Source organism: Ostrea edulis, chromosome 5 (assembly GCF_947568905.1).
Source record: "Ostrea edulis chromosome 5, xbOstEdul1.1, whole genome shotgun sequence".
Classification (NCBI taxonomy): domain Eukaryota; kingdom Metazoa; phylum Mollusca; class Bivalvia; order Ostreida; family Ostreidae; genus Ostrea; species Ostrea edulis.
This window is the reverse complement of record NC_079168.1, coordinates 33,083,885-33,103,624: the sequence shown is the minus strand read 5'-3', so window position 1 is coordinate 33,103,624 and position 19,740 is coordinate 33,083,885. Positions and strand designations below refer to the sequence as shown.

The 19,740-nt window shown below is 36.2% G+C and overlaps 1 protein-coding gene across 2 annotated transcripts; it reads left to right on the top strand.

Annotated features, from left to right (window-relative positions):
- Positions 1–32: 32 nt before the first annotated feature.
- On the top strand, positions 33–15,484 carry LOC125651470 (coiled-coil domain-containing protein 112-like). Of its 2 annotated transcripts, XM_048880092.2 has the most exons (15): positions 57–92; positions 2,123–2,220; positions 2,364–2,485; positions 3,928–4,017; positions 6,230–6,305; positions 6,951–7,137; positions 7,797–7,883; positions 8,045–8,194; positions 8,320–8,460; positions 8,954–9,049; positions 12,744–12,893; positions 13,446–13,541; positions 13,694–13,812; positions 15,196–15,253; positions 15,466–15,484. In XM_048880092.2, the coding sequence occupies exons 1-14, from the start codon at positions 72–74 to the stop codon at positions 15,227–15,229; spliced, it is 1,467 nt and encodes a 488-aa protein (XP_048736049.2). In that variant the 5' UTR covers positions 57–71; the 3' UTR covers positions 15,230–15,253; positions 15,466–15,484. The 2 variants fall into 2 exon arrangements, with proteins under 2 accessions (XP_048736048.2, XP_048736049.2); XM_048880091.2 differs by lacking the exon at positions 15,466–15,484 and having other exon boundaries at positions 33–92; positions 15,196–15,302.
- The last annotated feature ends 4,256 nt before the right edge of the window (positions 15,485–19,740 follow it).

The window sequence follows — 19,740 nt, the reverse complement described above, 5'->3', positions numbered from 1 at the left end:
ATTTCAAATTCTGTTCGAAAAGTATACGAATATGATATTGCACAGTATGATGGAAACTATTTGTTTACAACATGGCGTCAAATGTGAAGGAGGTGAGAGTGTGACAATAATTTGTAGAGAATATCTTATTGTTTCATTGTGCTGTCATTCATTGAAGGCATCTACTGTGTATGCTTTCTTAAGATCTGAATGTCATGTTTAGACAGAGTGACGAAATTTACTTTAAATGCATGTATTTGGATATGTTTATGGTGCACAGGCGCTTATTTCATAAACTTCATTAGCTATGCCATTTGATAACATGTGTCTATGAAACAAGTGCCTGTGTTACCATGATTACGAGTGCAGTCAGTGTATACTTTTATATCAATATATGAATAAATTTATCTATAACAGGCAGGTAGAATCAGAAAATTCCAAAGTTATCCGAGAGTGTATTGACAGAACTCTGTAAAAACATCTTACAACATTTGATCTGCCTATTCATTTGTAACAGTAAGGAAGATATGCAATGGACCAGACTAGGATTTAAACCTGGGTCCCATGAATCTTTAGTCAGGTGCTCTAACGAGTTCTCTGGCTACTAATGACCAAACCTGTTCGACAGCTACATTCCCATCCGTAAATTATGTCTTCACACTTGAAGACATCAACCCAGGATCTATATTCCCTGGCAGGCGTTTTCACGTGTCAGTTTCAGGGGCTGATAAATGGCACCAAAATTAACAGGGAGGGAGAAAATGCTACAGACCGGACCGAGATTTGAAGGGGGTCCCCTGAATCTTGAGTAAGGTGCTCTACCAACTGAGGTATTTGGCCACTGGCAATCAAACCCGGTCTGATCGCCACTCATGGGAAATATAATGTAGTTGATGTAAGCAGTGCATTGTGATGTTGTAATTAGTTCCTTTGTCATCATAGTTATCGGAGGTCTTGTCACACAGTATGCAAATGTTACAGCCTGCAAAGCCTTTATTTGTACTTTGTTTAAACATTAATAATTCTATTTTATACACATCTTACCAGTAGAGCTTGCTTCACAAGCCGCTGTGCTCGCTAATTTTTGGGTCTTTTTTTCTACACTCTGTACTACCATCTGCCCAGGGATAGCTTGAAAGAATTCATTTATACATATGTCCAGATGTTTATTAAGTTAATGATTTATATCATTTAGCTTTCTTCATCTTCATAGGATTACTGAAAGTAATCAAAGCAATAATTGTAAACAATGAATTGATTTTGAGAATACATTAGCCTATATGAGTATGTGTTATAATATTCAAACTATAAATCTATTTTACTACAGGACTTTGCTGTTTATAACATAGACTACACAAAACAAGTAGGTCTCAGATAGTGATTGCAAGTCTAGAAATAACATACTGCACAGCAAAACAGATAGAGTTATTGCCCTTGTTACAAAAGATTTGAGCACATACTTTTTTGCACATAACATGTGATTGAATTGTGTATTGTTTAACATCCCTCTCGAGAATTTTTCACTCGTGTGGAGACGTTACCATTGCCGGTAAAGAGCTGCAAAATTTTCACCTATGCTTAGCACTTATGGTCTTTGAACAGGGAGGGATCTTTATTGTGCCACACGTGCTGTACGTGACACGGGGTCTAGTTTTTTTATTATTATTATTATTTTTTTTTTTGCTGTCTCATCTGAAGGACCACCCCATTTAGTCACCTCTTTTGACAAGCACGGGGTACTGAGGACCTATTTTAACCCGGATCCCCATGGGACTGCGGAAAAAAAAGTATAAAAAAGCCAGGAAAACGTCAGATATTTCGGACCAAGGACTTCCTAGCATGCATGTAGATCAATTGTCTGGCCAGTCACTAGAGAACACTTTGTACATGGTATAGGTATAGGTATTATATACCATATAAGTGGTATTTTTAGCAAGACACAGATCTAGCAATTTGTCCATAAATTATGAGTATATATATTTAACGCAAGTTAATTGTAGTGACTATAATTCGAAGAAAAATAGCTATTACCTCCGATGTGGAATAGCGATATTCAATTCTAGCGATCTCAACATTTTCACTAATAATGCCAACATTAAAAAAATTCTGCTTATCTGGCATGCTAGTCATCTGTTTGTTTTAGAATGATGAAAGAGAGAAAAATGTCTTGGCATGGAAAAACAAAATGGACAAAGCAAAAAAAGGTGAAATTCTCAGAGAGCTTCGGAAATTGAGTGTGCAGTAAGTAAATTATATGGTTGCTGTCATTATCTTTTGTGTTTCAAATTTAACGCACATAATTTAATAAATGAAGGTTTAAATCGAAGCATTTGAAGAATTTTTTAAATAGCTATTTTTCTGAGACAAAATTTTGTTACCTGCAGGGTGGTAGCTTTAGAGCGGGAGAAAGCGACACATCTGTACAGCAAGAGAAATGAGTTCCAACACGACTTCAGCGTTCTGGAGGAAGTGGATTCCAAAATGAAATCAGACCTTAAATCAGAACGTGAGCGAGCCCAGTAAAGACTTGAGACTTTTGTACATGTTATGCCTAGAACCAATAAAACTTAGTTCAGTAACAGAAAACATGTCCCCACCATGGATTGTTATAGCCTCTGCAAATGAAGTTAGGGGGACTGGACTTGCCTTGTCCATCTGTCCGTCCATAGACATAATTTGTCTGGAGCATATCTTTAACACCAATGAACAAAATATGATTTAAAGTCTGTGTATGTCTTTTATGGATTAGGAAGTTGTGCTATTTTGATGGAGATTTTGAAGTTAAGGATATTTTTGTTCTAAATTTTACAGACTTTCATCATTTAGTTTTAGATTTTGTAGTGTTCTTTCACAGATATGACTGTGTAAGTTTTAAGGAGAGGATACAATGGAAGCATTATGTCCAGTTCTCTGTCTGTAAACATGATTTTGTCAGGACGTGTTCTAAGAGACATCTATCTGTAAACATGATTTTGTTAGGACGTGTGTTCTAAGAGATGTCTGTCTGTAAACATGATTTTGTCAGGACATGTTCTAAGAGACGTCTATCTGTAAACATGATTTTGTCAGGATGTATTCTCAGACACCAAGTCTGTTTGTAAACATGATTTTGTCAGGACATATTCTTAAAAACTAACCCATTGCTTTTTCTGAAAGTTATTCATGATATAAAGACATGCATCTCATATATTTGTCATGATTGGACAATTATTATTTTCTTTCGTTTTAGAGGTGTTTCTTTAACTTTATGGACATAGTCATTTTGTTTGAGATTTTGTAATGACATGCTGTCTCATAGAGACTACTGCATAAGTTTAGGAGAGGGTATAATGTAATCACTGTGTCTGTCTGCCCATCTCTGCAGATATGATTTCTTAGAGGCTAGTGCATAGGTTTCTTTGAAAATTTTCACCCCGTATATATTTATTACACCATGATTATTGACAAGTACTGCATGTAGAATCATTTAAATTCGTGGGGGTCAATTTTCGTGGATTGCTGAATTTTACGGGTTAATGGGGACGTAATTTCGTGGATCTATATATTTTTTGTAAGAAAGATAACTCTGGAATGTAAGTAGTTGTTTTTATTTGTTGAAGATGTAAATTCAAGGGTGAGGGGTACCCACGAATTCCACGAAAATTGAGCCACCACGAATTCTAATGATTCCACAGTATTGAGGTCAAAGAAATTTAGTGTATTTTGTAACTTGTATTCAGGTGAAATATGAATAATGTTGTAACTTGTCTCTTTCTAGTCTTCAGCAATACAATATATTTCAAATAATGAGCCGGGGGGGGGGGGGGGGGGGGGGTATTAGTCCCATTAGGACAATTCCAGTTAATCATGAATTATTCAGTAAAGTTTCATTTTTATGAAAAACATTCATTTTATTAGAAAAATTTATTATGATGTATTGAGTGAATTAATATTTCTTCATTTTAACAGAAGTCAAAGTCAGTCAACAACTGGAGAAGATCAGTCACATGGTCAAACGATTTCATAAGGAATTGAAAGACGTGAAACCCACACCAGAATGTAAGTTATCTTCATGTTAACGATAATATTGCATCACATTACAGGTCCAAAGTGTTAGTTACCAAAGATAATATCACATCATATACAGGTCCAAAGTGTTAGTTATCAAAGGTAAAATTAGATCATGTGCAGACCCCAAATGTAAGTTACCCTCTTATCAAAGGTAACATTAAATCCTATCAGACTCTGAAGGTAAGTTTGATGTAATATTAAATCCTATCAGACTCTGAAGGTAAGTTTGATGTAACATTAAATCCTATCAGACTCTGAAGGTAAGTTTGATGTAACATTATATCCTATCAGACTCTGAAGGTAAGTTTGATGTATGTAACATTAAATCCTATCAGACTCTGAAGGTAAGTTTGATGTAACATTAAATCCTATTAGACTCTGGGGATAAGTTTGATGTAACATTAAATCCTATCAGGCTCTGAAGGTAAGTTTGATGTATGTAACATTAAATCCTATCAGACTCTGAAGGTAAGTTTGATGTAACATTAAATCCTATTAGACTCTGGGGATAAGTTTGATGTAACATTAAATCCTATCAGACTCTGAAGGTAAGTTTGATGTATGTAACATTAAATCCTATCAGACTCTGAAGGTAAGTTTGATGTAACATTAAATCCTATCAGACTCTGAAGGTAAGTTTGATGTAACATTATATCCTATCAGACTCTGAAGGTAAGTTTGATGTATGTAACATTAAATCCTATCAGACTCTGAAGGTAAGTTTGATGTAACATTAAATCCTATTAGACTCTGGGGATAAGTTTGATGTAACATTAAATCCTATCAGGCTCTGAAGGTAAGTTTGATGTATGTAACATTAAATCCTATCAGACTCTGAAGGTAAGTTTGATGTAACATTAAATCCTATTAGACTCTGGGGATAAGTTTGATGTAACGTTAAATCCTATCAGACTCTGAAGGTAAGTTTGATGTATGTAACATTAAATCCTATCAGACTCTGAAGGTAAGTTTGATGTAACATTAAATCCTATCAGGCTCTGAAGATAAGTTTGATGTAACGTTAAATCCTATCAGACTCTGAAGGTAAGTTTGATGTAACATTAAATCCTATTAGACTCTGAAGATAAGTTTGATGTAACATTAAATCCTATCAGACTCTGAAGGTAAGTTTGATGTAACATTAAATCCTATTAGACTCTGAAGGTAAGTTTGATGTAACATTAAATCCTATCAGGCTCTGAGGGTAAGTTTGATGTAACATTAAATCCTATCAGGTTCTGAAGGTAAGATTGATGTAACATTAAATCCTATCAGGTTCTGAAGGTAAGATTTATGTAACATTAAATCCTATCAGACTCTGAAGGTAAGATTGATGTAACATTAAATCCTATCAGGCTCTGAGGGTAAGTTTGATGTAACATTACATCCTATCAGACTCTGAAGGTAAGTTTGATGTAACATTAAATCCTATTAGACTCTGAAGGTAAGTTTGATGTAACATTAAATCCTATCAGGCTCTGAGGGTAAGTTTGATGTAACATTAAATCCTATCAGGTTCTGAAGGTAAGATTGATGTAACATTAAATCCTATCAGGTTCTGAAGGTAAGATTTATGTAACATTAAATCCTATCAGACTCTGAAGGTAAGATTGATGTAACATTAAATCCTATCAGGCTCTGAAGGTAAGTTGTTTGATGTAACATTAAATCCTATCAGGCTCTGAGGGTAAGTTTGATGTAACATTAAATCCTATCAGGTTCTGAAGGTAAGTTTGATGTATATAACATTAAATCCTATCAGGTTCTGAAGGTAAGATTTATGTAACATTAAATCCTATCAGACTCTGAAGGTAAGATTGATGTAACATTAAATCCTATCAGGTTCTGAAGGTAAGATTGATGTAACATTAAATCCTATCGGGCTCTGAAGGTAAGTTTGATGTAACATTAAATCCTATCAGACTCTGAATTAAGGTAAGTTTGATGTATATTTTTGGATCTTTACAGGCCAACGTTTTCATTCCACATTGCTCCCCTCAAAGTGAAGCAAACCAAAACCCTTTGGCCTGTATAGAAGAGTTAGGTAGACCTGTAACATTTTATGTATTACCCATTGCATATCATCACAGACACGTGAAATATTCTCAGTATGAAATATACATGCTTTAGACATTGGATGTTGAAGTTTTCCATGCATAATTTCTGATTATCTAACAAACAAATATATTTGATGAACTAGTTGTAGAGAAATTGAAAGTGATTATGGAGGAAATAGAAGGCACCATTAACAGCTTCAAAGAAAGTCAGCGGAAGCGGTCAGAAGTTTACTTGCGTTGTTTTGTAGATACAGTCAAACCTCGCTATCTCGAACTCAATGGGACTGAAAAAAACTTCTAGATATCGAGGGTAAAATACTTAAAGAATAAGTGGTCGGGACTTCTGAATCACTTCAACATATTCATGATATTTGAGAATTTGAGATATCAGTGTTTTAGATACCGAAGTTTAACTGTATCTATAGAGAGAGATAAATTGGAGAATATTAAATATTATTTCGAAAGAAGAGAATTAGATTTCTAAAAGTTATGAAAGATTTGTTCAGTTTTAAGCAAATAAGGTATAGATGGAAAAAATCTCTGAAAATACATAGTCAACATTTTATATATTTTATACCACATTTTTAAATATTTTTCAGTTTTAATAAGCATTCACATTTACTCTGTATACATGTATCTATATTTCTGTATAAATTGTTTAAAGAAGAGAATTAGATTTCTAAAAGTTATGAAAGATTTGTTCAGTTTTAAGCAAATAAGGTATAGATAGAAAAAAATCTCTGAAAATACATAGTCAACATTTTATATATTTTATACCACATTTTTAAATATTTTTCAGTTTTAATAAGCATTCACATTTACTCTGTATACATGTATCTATATTTCTGTATAAATTGTTTAAAGCTATGAAGAATTGATTAGAGATGAGCGAGTAACGTCTCAGGAAATTCAGGCCCTGGAGAGAAAGTTTGATGCCTGGAGTCAACTGTCTGAAAAGTCAGATGGCAAAAGTAAAAAGGCACCTGCAGCTCCTTTAGCCAGCGCCAGAGACATCACCAAGGACCTTCCACCACAAGTGGCTGCCTTTGAGGTTTGTAGGAGTAAAGAGTTCTTTATTTCCAATGCTACAATTTCCAATACTAAAGGTCCAGTGGGGATCTGGGTTAGAATAAGTCCTCAGTACCCTTTGCTTGTCGTAAGAGACAACTAGATGGGGTGGTCTTTAGGATGAGACCACAAAAAAACGAGGTCCCGTGTCACAGCAAGTGTGGCACGATAAAGATCCCTCCCTTCTCAAAGGCCATAAGCGCCGAGCATAGGCCTAAATTTTAAACTTCACTGGCAATGGTATTGGTGACGTCTCCATATGAGGTAAAAATTCTCGAATGAGAATACAATCAATCTATAATTCAATGCTACACATTTGTATAGCATCAGTTTCATGGTGGTGCTATGCTGCAAACCACATTTCTATTAGCGACTTCTTTTATTGAGGAATTGCCGAAAGCAAATACTCACTGGGAAGAATTTTAAGTGAAGACATATTCTGCCGTAAACTAATGTCTACATTTTATGAACTGTCTGTGGCAATAGATGTTCTGAAGAGTGGTTGAAATCTTGAGGGTGTTTCTACCGAGATTAACACACATCATTGGACATTATCAGAAACTATTCTTGAAAAAATGTTTGAACGGCGGATTTTATCCTTTTTAACATCTAGGCATCAAGAATGACATATGTGTATTACAGAAATTTTTGGAAGAAACTGGAGGAACTCGAGGTGGTTGGGATGAATATGATCACGGGACGTTCCTCAAGTTCAGGAATAGATATAAGGTATATTTTCTTCACCACGGAATAGATATAAGGTATATTTTCTTTACCACGGAATAGATATAAGGTATATTTTCTTCACCACAGTGGATCAAAAGAACATTTTCTTTAAAACTGTAGTAATGGTTACTGTCTTATGAGGTGTGCACCATTAAAAATTTCAGGGGAAAACTATTTTCATAAGACATGCACTTGTTGCCATACCAACCAAGACAGAGGAGGAGATCCGCGATCATGAAGAGTGGTATCAGACATATTTATCCATGAATGAGAGAAAGAAAGAGAGCATTCGGAAATGGAGAGATAGAAAGGAGGTATACATTTCTGGAACATTGAATACCTGTTTATCTCTCTCCATTGAAAATCGGAAATACAAATTAGTTAGATTTTTTTTTCCATTTAATACGATATTATACAACAATGACAATATTTTAATTAGGGCGAGAAAGAGGAAGTGCTGAGTAAAGTGGAGTCGGAGCTTGCAGAGCAACAACAGAAAGAAGAACAAAAACAACAAAGGTTAAAAGAGCAGTTAGAAGAGGAGAAAAGACAGAGATTTAGTCAACTGAATGCTTGGAAGGTATGTAAAAAAAAAAAAACTCGAGTGGATAGCAGAATGTTTTCAAATACTTATAACCTATACCTAGTTAGCTCAATACTTTGAAATTTTTAAAATGAGGCAGACTACAGACAAATAAGTTCATGTTACAGGGGTTTCAACAGTCTCGTTTAAAATCAGCATTTCACAAATTCTATGGTCGTTATAGCCATCTAGTTTGCCAATACAACCATGCAATCATTGGGTCAAATGCTTTCTGATGTGTTTCATACTAATTGTTAGACTGTTGTTTACATACTGATTTTAACTACAGATTGTGATGGGTCAACAGGGGGTGCTTTCTCCTTGTAGGCACCTGTTTCCACCTCTGGTTTTTCCAGAGGTCCGTGTTCATCTTACTCTCAATTTTGTATTTTATAGGATTTATAAGATTGATCACTGTTCGCAATCTTCACTTTTTCATAAGACAAGCTAGCTATAAGCAGGTGAGAAATATTTATATTTTGAATTTCAGGTGCAAAAAGAGTTGGAGAGGGCACAAGCAGAGGAACGAAAACTACGAGAAGCATTGGACAAAGCAAAGAGAGAAGAAGAGAGAAAGAAAGAGAAGGTACTTGTGACTGCATAGTGTGACAAGAAAGAGAACGTTTCCTATAATATGTAAATTTGTGAACACCTACATTTTATCCTTTCATCCTATACAAACAGAGTTGAAAGAGAAGGTAGTTCTGACTTATATCAGGTGATGAGAAGGGCCTGGATTAATGGATTATTTTACTACAATTTTCACACATTTAGAGATGTCACCAGCTTCAGGTGAAATACCACAAAATTTGACGTATACAGAGAGCTCAAGGTCGTAGCAGCAAGCATTTTGTATCATGACAACGAAACTTCCATATGAAAGACACTGAAATTTCATTTGTAATGTCACATGCTTGGGGAAGGAGAGTCGCTATGGTAACATATGTTAAACATCTTAGGAAGTCTAGGGTGCATTTTACAAAAGAACTTACGACCAACTTTACATACTGGAATTTTCCAGTTTATTGTTAGATCATTCACTACAAATGCAAAATATTTTTTAAAAAATTGTTGAAAATTAAGCCTCAGAAAAGTTTTACTTCATTCATTTAAAGTAATAACTGTGTAATAAAATTTAAGACTTGCGACTTTGTCGTAAGTTGTTTTGTAAAACGGGCCCCTGAGCACAGGGATCAAGACTCATTTCCTGGACCTCCTGGTTGCTAAGCGATCACCCTAACCACACAGCTATTATGACCGGTCAGAGCTGAATGTACATGTAGTATCGAATGATTACCGTATATCAGGTTTTTTCCGTGTGTATCTAATTTCCACTTTGTTCGCGACGATTTCCGAATCGCAGAAAATAAATCAGAGTAAATTTGATACAAAGTTTTGTTTTTGTAATAGCATACAGGTAATAGTATACAGTGAAAGTTTTGTGTTCAATGTGTTTTGTTTCCCCCTGTATCCGACAACGCCAGGTAACAGGTATGTAAGCCTCGGTGTTTATTTGATAAAGGACAAGCTAATAAAATGGGCCACCTTCTTCGCTTCAATCAATGTATAATTATACCTGAGCTACTCATACATGTAAGGGTACATACATGTAGTTGATGGCCGTTTTAAACTGAAAATGATTATCGATAAATATTTTCTTTAAGTACCATTATAGCTAACGAACAGCGATTTTCATTACTATACAGCCAAATTGTACATATTTACAACATACTTGAGTGTAAACAAAAGTGCAAAATTGTTTTTGAAAACTAGTAGGCAGCACTTGTGTGTGATCAGCTGAGCGTGTCTTCCGAAATTGACGAGGTTCAATCCGATTTATCTCTCACCCGGATGAAACCACTTGGAGTGAATGGCTGACAAAGCTCTGATTACATGCGAACAAAACCTGAAATTGTCAGAAATGGATTCAGAAAAGCAGGAATATCATCCAAATTGAGGTTTAATTATAATTGCGACAGTAACTCAGAAATCCTGTAAATTGTTTCATTGACTGAATTTTTGCATAAAAATATCAAGAGTTATACGTACTAATGCTGGCCTTTCCCCCAACTCCTTCATAAGTTTAGATAATCATGAATTATATTTTTGCTATGACTTTGATATAGTGAAAATTAGATTCGCGTAAATTTGATATACTGTTTTAGGCTTTAATTCGAGGAAAAAACATGACGCAGAAAAAACCTGATATACAGTATGTCAATAACAGACTCAGTGGTTAGAGTGTATGTTTCATAACCAGGAGGTTGGGAGTCTGAGCCCCGCTAGAGCCATGGCCGCAGCAAATCTATAAACTAAACGTAGGTAGTGATTGCTTCTTCGCCAAATGCTTGGCAATTTAATGTGAGAGACAAAGGTCTTTTAGATATGACCTTAAGAACGGAGGACCCGTGTGGTGACAGGTGTTGACATGTTGAAGAACCCTCACTGCTACAGCCCTGAGATCTACCCATACCAAAATTTGCTCACAAAATGCACATGAGCTGCTCATGTTAGAATTAACATGATTTGGCATGAGCCTTGTGTGCAATTTACCATGTGAATTAGGTCAAATGCTCATGTGAGGAAATTTGCTGTTTTTTAGGGATCAATCGCAAAAATTTCCACCTGCTATACAGTAGATACAGTCTTCAGTCAGTCACATGGTATAAACATGACTGTGTTATAATAAGGAAGTCACATGGTATAAACATGACTGTGTTATAATAAGGAAGTCACATGGTATAAACATGACTGTGTTATAATAAGTTAGTCACATGGTATGAACATGACTGTGTTATGATAAGGAAGTCAAATGGTATGAACGTGACTGTGTTATAATAAGGAAGTCACATGGTATAAACATGACTGTGTTATGATAAGGAAGTCACATGGTATGAACATGACTGTGTTATAAGGAAGTCACATGGTATGAACATGACGGTGTTATAATAAGGAAGTCAAATGGTATGAACGTGACTGTGTTATAATAAGGAAGTCACATGGTATGAACGTGACTGTGTTATAATAAGGAAGTCAAATGGTATAAACGTGACTGTATTATAATAAGGAAGTCACATGGTATGAACGTGACTGTGTTATAATAAGGAAGTCACATGGTATGAACATGACTGTGTTATAATAAGGAAGTAACATGGTATGAACGTGACTGTTATAAGGAAGTCACATGGTATGAACGTGACTGTGTTATGATAAGGAAGTAACATGGTATGAACGTGACTGTTATAAGGAAGTCACATGGTATGAACGTGACTGTGTTATAATAAGGAAGTCACATGGTATAAACATGACTGTGTTATAATAAGGAAGTCACATGGTATGAACATGACTGTGTTATAAGGAAGTCCCATGGTATAAACGTGACTGTGTTATAATAAGGAAGTCACATGGTATAAACATGACTGTGTTATAATAAGTTAGTCACATGGTATGAACATGACTGTGTTATGATAAGGAAGTCAAATGGTATGAACGTGACTGTGTTATAATAAGGAAGTCACATGGTATAAACATGACTGTGTTATGATAAGGAAGTCACATGGTATGAACGTGACTGTGTTATAAGGAAGTCACATGGTATGAACATGACTGTGTTATAATAAGGAAGTCAAATGGTATGAACGTGACTGTGTTATAATAAGGAAGTCACATGGTATGAACGTGACTGTGTTATAATAAGGAAGTCAAATGGTATAAACGTGACTGTATTATAATAAGGAAGTCACATGGTATGAACGTGACTGTGTTATAATAAGGAAGTCACATGGTATGAACATGACTGTGTTATAATAAGGAAGTAACATGGTATGAACGTAACTGTTATAAGGAAGTCACATGGTATGAACGTGACTGTGTTATGATAAGGAAATCACATGGTATGAATGTGACTGTGTTGTGATAAGGAAGTCACATGGTATGAATGTGATTGTGTTATAATAAGGAAGTCACATAGTATGAACATGATTGTGTTGTAATAAGGAAGTCACATGATATGAACATGACTGTCATAATCAGGAAGTGACTGTGTTATAATAAGGAAGTCACATGGTTTGAACTTGACCGTGTTATAATAAGAAATCCATAAACAATGTTACGGTAATGTGGGACACTGTAAAAGTTCTGTCATGTTTTTACAGGCTGAGCTAAAACAGAAAGTAGAGATGTTATGCTTTCTTACCGGCTGAGCTGAAACAGAAAGTAGAGATATGCTTTCATACAGACTGAGCTGAAACAGAAAATAGAGATATTTTGTGTTCTTTCAGGCTGAACTGAGACAGAAAGTAGATATATTTAAGAAAGAGAGAAAGGAGGAGGAGCAATTTTTGGAGGAGCAGAAAAGAGCATGGGATCAGGAGGACAAGGAACGACAGAAACAGATATCTGCGCGGGAGATACACCGGTTTAGAGACAGGGTCAGTGTCTAGTCAACTTCTATGTCAATCCCCCCTAAGCCCCACCACCCCCACCATCCCCTGGATATACACCAGTTTATAGACAGGGGTCAGTGTCTAATCAAGATCTATATGAACCCAACCCCGCCAACCCCCAAATATCATAAGTGTTCATCAAAGCCAAGATAGTATTTAATGGAAAAAGTTTAGAAGTCTTAAATGTCCTTTTTGACCACATAAATAGGTTATGCAGTTGTCAGAGTTTAGAAGTTGTTATACATCTTCTAATGGATGTGCTTTTTGTGACTCTGGTGACCTTTAGGCCCTTGAGTCTCTTATGAATTATGCCCTAATTCACAGAACATAGTCAGATGACAATCAATGTTTGCTTGCAGAAAAAAACATTAAAATGATATGAATGTGGAATGATGTATAAACACTTCACAAAGGTCATACATGTGGTCAATGTATGTGGTCAAAATTTCAAGGTCTATGTCAACATCTAGGACTGGACTTTGGAATATTGAAGATTTGAAGTTCAAGACTTTAAGTATATCCTTTATTTCTGTTCAGGACCAGAAGAAACTAGAAGAGAAACTAGCAAAAGAGAAGGAAAAAGAAAATGAAAAACTAGAAAAACAGAAACGATTAGAAAGATTGAAAGAGCAGGTAAATAAAAAACCACCTACTAACCAAACAAACTGTGCGTGTAGAAACTCGGTTATGTTAAGGAGGTGTTATTGACAACCTTCAGCCTCTTTATCAAACATATCAATTCTGCACATGCAATCTCGTCATTCAGAGTATGTGTTGTTTTCTAGGTTGATGTGGAGGTGGATAGGGATCCCAACAGATTGTTAAAACCAACAGCAGGATGGACATCTAGGTTAAAGGACAAGGGGTCATCAGGGTCAGGACCAGTACTACACATGCCTCATAGGTACAAGAGCTTTCAGGATTCCATGCCCCAAAAATCAAGAATACATCAACCCAAATTTTATAATCTATGGCCTCCAAATTGAAGGTTCAGACCCCAGACCAAGGCAATCTGGAAAAGCTATAAAAATTTATTTCTCCATTAAGCATTAAGTCAATAGACTTGGTGATGATTAGAAGGATTCAAACCCCAAGTTGAGCAATATTTATCAATCTTCTTTTTCCTGAGCATTTACTAGTAGTAGATGAACTTGATTTTTGGACTAACGTTACACAATTAATAGGAGAGGGGCTAAAAAAAAAGTGGAAGAACATTTCTCAATAATTTTTGCATGCACATCGAGAGGTTGGGTTCATAACTATTGTCGAGGCCTTTACCAGTATTGTTATAAGAAAGGTGAACATGACAAACAGTAATCAATCTCATAACTCCTATAAGCAATACAAAATAGAAAGCTGGGCAAACAGACTCCTGGACACACGAGAGGTGGGATCAAGTGCCTAGGAGGAGTAAGTATCCCCTGTCGACCAGTCACATCAGCCTTGAGCCCTATGTCTTGATCAGGTAAATGGAGTAATCCATAATCAAAATCAGTGTGCCAAGAATGGCCTAATAATAGGTATGAAACACATCAGACAGCATTTGACCCAATGATAGGTTGAAACCACTGTAACATCAACTTGTTTGTCAGTAGCCTGCCTCAATTTAAAAACTGTAATGTAGTTATATACATTACTAGAGAATAAAAGAAAACATGAAGTCCCTCCAATAGAAGATCCACTCTTTGTATTCATAAAAGACATTTTTGCCTTAAACACCCAGCTAAGTTTGCAACACCAGTGTACAGTACAGTTTACAATGCGAATGTAGAGTTAAGTTTACAACACCAGTGTACAGTTAAGTTTATAATGTGACTGTACAGCTAAGTTTACAACAAGAGTGTAACATGAGCGTACAGTTAAGTTTACAACACCAGTGTACAGTTTACAACACCAGTGTACAGTTAAGTTTACAACACCAGTGTACAGTTAAGTTTACAACACCAGTGTACAGTTTACAACACCAGTGTACAGTTAAGTTTACAACACCAGTGTACAGTTAAGTTTACAACACCAGTGTACAATTAAGTTTACAACACCAGTGTGCAGTTAAGTTTACAACACCAGTGTACAGTTAAGTTTACAACACTAGTGTACAGTTTACAACACTACTGTACTCTGTCTAGCTGTAAAATCGATGTTCCCCTGTAATGAGTATTTTTTCTGTTTTCAGGGCTGTTCCTGTAAAGTCAATGTTCCCCTGTAATGAGTGCTTGTCTTCTGTTTTCAGGGCTGTTCCTGTAATGTCGATGTTCCCCTGTAATGAGTGCTTGTCTTCTGTTTTCAGGGCTGTTCCCTCCTGGCGCCAGGGAATGACATGATCATACAAGAAGACAACACAGAATGTATTTATTGAATCATTATATTTATAGAAAATAAAAGTTGTACAAGTCAGTGAAATTCTCTTGACATTTTTCAATCATGCCTTTGTAGTGAATGACTTGTAATCAAAATCTTTATATAAATGAAAAAGGCTCACAGAGTTGAATATGATAAAATACAGCCAGTGATGGAATGATTCTTTCCATGGATTTTGATAACTGTAAATAAATTGTAGATGAAGACCTCGGTCATTCCTTGGTTAGTAATGAAGAAGGGGAATATGCTTCTGAATTTTCTTTCAAGACAGAGTGGTACGTAGTAACCAATGGAACTCTGTCACAGCTTCACCAACAATTCAGTAGGTCTCTGCATGGCCCCAGACTTCCCTACAAGCTTCAATACTCTCTCCTGTGGAATGTTGGTGTAGGGGGGGGGGGGGTGATGTCCATTGTCACCAATGTGTGGTCGGAGCGCATAATATCTAAATTTTCAAGATGATACCTTTATTTTGATTTTAAAAACCAAATAAACGAAACATGAATGGATAGATAACAAACAAAAAGGGGGGTTAAAAAATAAAGAAATGACTTTTTTTTTTTAAAAAAACAAATCAAACAAACGAAAAGGAAAGATAACAAGAAAATCAAAGATTAGTTCATTGTATCTTGTTTAACATCCTTCTGAAGAATATATCACTCATATGGAGACATCACCATTGCTGGTGAATGGCTGCAAAATTAAGGCCTGTGCTCAGTGCTTACAGCCTTTGAGAAGAGAGGGATCTTTATCGTGCTACACCTGCTGTGACACGGGGTCTCACAGGTAAATTCTGCTTCATATGAATATAGAAACAGGTCAGCTAACAAAGGAGCACAATTCGAGCCCATGGGAATTCCAACAGACTGTTGGAAGACCTGATCACCAAAGACCACAAAGATATTGTCAATGAGGAACTCTAGCATATTTTATATTTCAACTTCGGAGTACTTGTGCGTGGAATAAGAGTGGTGTTTAACAAAGTAAGTTTTTGGATGACTGATCACTGGGGGGGGGGGCTGTAAATTTGATGATCCCAGGGGTAGTCATTTTGGTATCGGGGTGGGGCCAAAATGGTCACTTATCAAATGTGTGAACAATAGACATTTTTAACTTCTTGATAACTATCATTCCAATTCTTTTCAAATCTGGTATGAAACATATTTGGAACAAGGGGAACATAAATTGTAAATTTCAAGATTCCTGCACCCCTGGGGCCTTAGGGGTGGGGCCAAAATTTACCAATTTTCAAAAATCTTCTCTAGAACTGCACACGTGTAAGAAAAACTAAATGCAGAGAGATGTAGAGCAGGAAGGCCTCTACCAACATTTTTAATTTCATGATCCCCGGGGTAGGGGTTCTGACCCCAGAGCGGGGCCAAACTTGTTATATAGTGTTTATGTGTAAAACACTTAAATAACATCTTTTGTGCTATTGATATTAAATTGAAAGTAAATAGATATTTAGAAAGAGTAGGTAGTCCTTTACCAAAATTGTAAATTTGATGATCCCAGGGGTAGGCGATTTGGTATCGGGGTGGGGCCAAAATGGTCAGTTATCAAATGTGTAAACAATAGACATTTTTAACTTCTTCTTGATAACTATCATTCTTTTCAAATCTGGTTTGGAACAAGGGGAACATAAATTGTAAATTTCAGGACTCCTGGGGCCTTAGGGACGGAGTAAAAACTGCCCGAAATTGACCAATTTTCAAAAATCTTCTCTAGAACTGCACATGTGTAAGAAAAACTAAATGCATAGTGATGTAGGGCAGGAAGGCCTCTACCAAAATTGTAAATTTCATGATCCCCGGGGTAGGGGTTCTGACCCCAGGGTAGGGCCAAACTTGTTATATAGTGTTTATGTATAAAACACTTGAATACCATCTTCTTTAGTGCTATTTATACTAAATTGAAACTAAATGGATAAAGCAGGTAGTCTTTTACTAATATTGTAAATTGGATGATCCCCAGAGTAAAGGGTTCTGACCCCAGGGTAGGGCCAAAATTAGTATATAGTTTTTATGTGAAAGTTTGCTGATACTGTATAAAATCTAAATGAATACTTGCAGATGTTTTAATGTTCATACACCTATTCTTTAAAGCCTTTCATCAGTGTATGCACTTTTGAGGGCAGTGAAGTTTTAAGAACACATCTTGTTTTATACTGTAGCTGAACATTAGAATTTAGCTTAGATATTCAGAACAGGAAATTTTTTCTAGATTTCATAGCCCATGGAAGTAGTGATACTTTTTCACTAGTATTCAGGTGACCGATAAGGCCTGTGGGCCTCTTGTTAATATTTTAATATTGAATTTCATAATTTATTACAAGATGTACCGATACGACTTAAATTATAACTGTTCCAAAGGGAAGAAAATTTTCAACAGGGTTTAGAACTGCATTATTATTTGCAATTAATAGAATTGATGTAATTTGACAAATTCGTAGTGTCTTGCGGATAACGATATCATTTATTTTAAGATGACCACAAAAAGTCGGATCTGAGCGCTTATTGTTGTGGATGTTTTTCATATGCATATGTTTATCTATATTCAGAATTGTGTTGTCTATAAGGTTATCGTCTCATTCGTTATGTATACATGTATATAGATGCATTAGTTATACAAATTCTTTCCAAACCGCCGCGGTGGTCTTGAGGTAGAGCGTTCGCCCGCATGCGGAAGGTCGGGATTCGAATCCCGGCTGCAACAGACCCAAGTCGTTAAAACAGTTCCATTAACAACCGCTCGGCGTCAGGTGTGGATGTCACGGGTCCTCGGAGATGACCTTAAAAACGTTGGTCCCGTGTCACGGTAAGTGTGGCACGCTAAATAGCTCAATAGCCGTAAGCGACGAGCATAGGCCTAAATTTGAAGCTCTTCACCGGTATTGGTGACGTCTCCACATGAGTGAAAAATTCTCGAGAGGGGCATTAAATAAGATCCAATTAATATAATCCAAATGTCATTTTATGATAACCATTTCGCCTAATCTTGTTCAGTTTGAGATAGATATTGCTCATTTGCCAAATGACATTAACCTTAGTGAATATTGAACTTATGTTTACCATCAACGCAAGCCACGCCTATTGTCTCCGTTTTGAGGTGGGGTAGGTACTACCAGACTCGGTAACCGTGACTAGCGACGATGATGTGTTACATACATATATGTACTATGCTCTCTGGGATTTCCTACTGATACCGGTCGCGATAACTCAGTGGTAAAGCGTTCGCTCCATAACCGGGAGGTCGTGAGTTCGAGCCCGCTCGTGTCATGGCCGCGTCAAACGCTGGGCATTAGAGAAAAGAAAACCACGGGTCCTTCGGATGTGACCTTTAAAACGAGGCGTCGGCACGATAAAGAACCCTCACTGCTACGGCCCTGAGCGCTAAGCATAAATCTAAATTTGTGGTACTTCACCTACAGCTGGTGACGTCTTAATATGAGTAAAAAAATTCTCGACATGACGCAAAACAATCAATCAACCTACTGATAAATTCATTGTGTATTGTTAAACGTTCCACACAAGAATTTAACACTCATGTGGAGACGTCACCATCACAGACACCTGAAGTGTGGATAGCTTGTATAGATCTGATGTACATACCCCCTCCACCTTGTAGAATGAAATTATTGGAACCAATAATTTATCCCCCACCGATCATCCTCATCAGTCGTTCTGAATAGTCAGTTTCTATCTTCTGTAAGCTTTTGAGATGAGATACTAATATTGTGTTTAATCTGAGATTGTGTGTCATGTTACATATACTAGTGTATGATATCGATTTATGATATACACTTCATGTTTGGTAATCGTCATTGTACCATAGTTTGGCGTGTTTTCTTTTGTTAAAAGTGTGGGTTATCTGTACATAACCCAAACCTTTCTTCAAACCCAGCCCACAAACTCGAAAAAACAACATCACTGTCCACTGTATGAAGTTCCTCCAGATCAAAGTTGCATGCACATATCAAACACGGATAACTGACTCAGACTAAGTTTTCCAAATAAATACTCGTACTCAATCTCATTTGAAGCTTGAGACAAGATAATATCGTCAATGGTTTCATCCCAAAGACTTCCTACTTCCATATTCTCCTCCGTGTGTGCGAACAAGTCGAGAAACACGTGTCAGTAGAAATACGGGTGTCATTTCTAAAGATTTTTAGAAAAGACCCAGTCACGTGATAAGAACGCGTCCGAGAGATAAACTTGTTTTGCGAACAAAGTGAAGTCAATTAGACATTATGGTTTCGCGCCATACAATTCTTTTTCTTTTTTTTTTCGTTTATGTTTCACCATTCATTCATTCATTCCATTCTTTCTTTATTTCCTCCCATTGGAGATTGCATGAACAATACAGAAATTACATCATTAGAGTATTACACATATTCATATATATAAAGGAAAAGGATATGAGATTTGTACATAAGAAGAAAGTTGAGCACAAAATAAGTACAGGCGATACA

Excerpts from the sequence above, each read along its gene's own strand:
- LOC125651470 (XM_048880092.2), top strand. The coding sequence starts at position 72 with ATGGCGTCAAATGTGAAGGAG. Across the intron at positions 93-2,122 it reads TGGCGTCAAATGTGAAGGAG|AATGATGAAAGAGAGAAAAA; the intron begins GTGAGAGTGTGA and ends TGTTTGTTTTAG. Across the intron at positions 7,884-8,044 it reads AGTTCAGGAATAGATATAAG|GGGAAAACTATTTTCATAAG; the intron begins GTATATTTTCTT and ends TAAAAATTTCAG.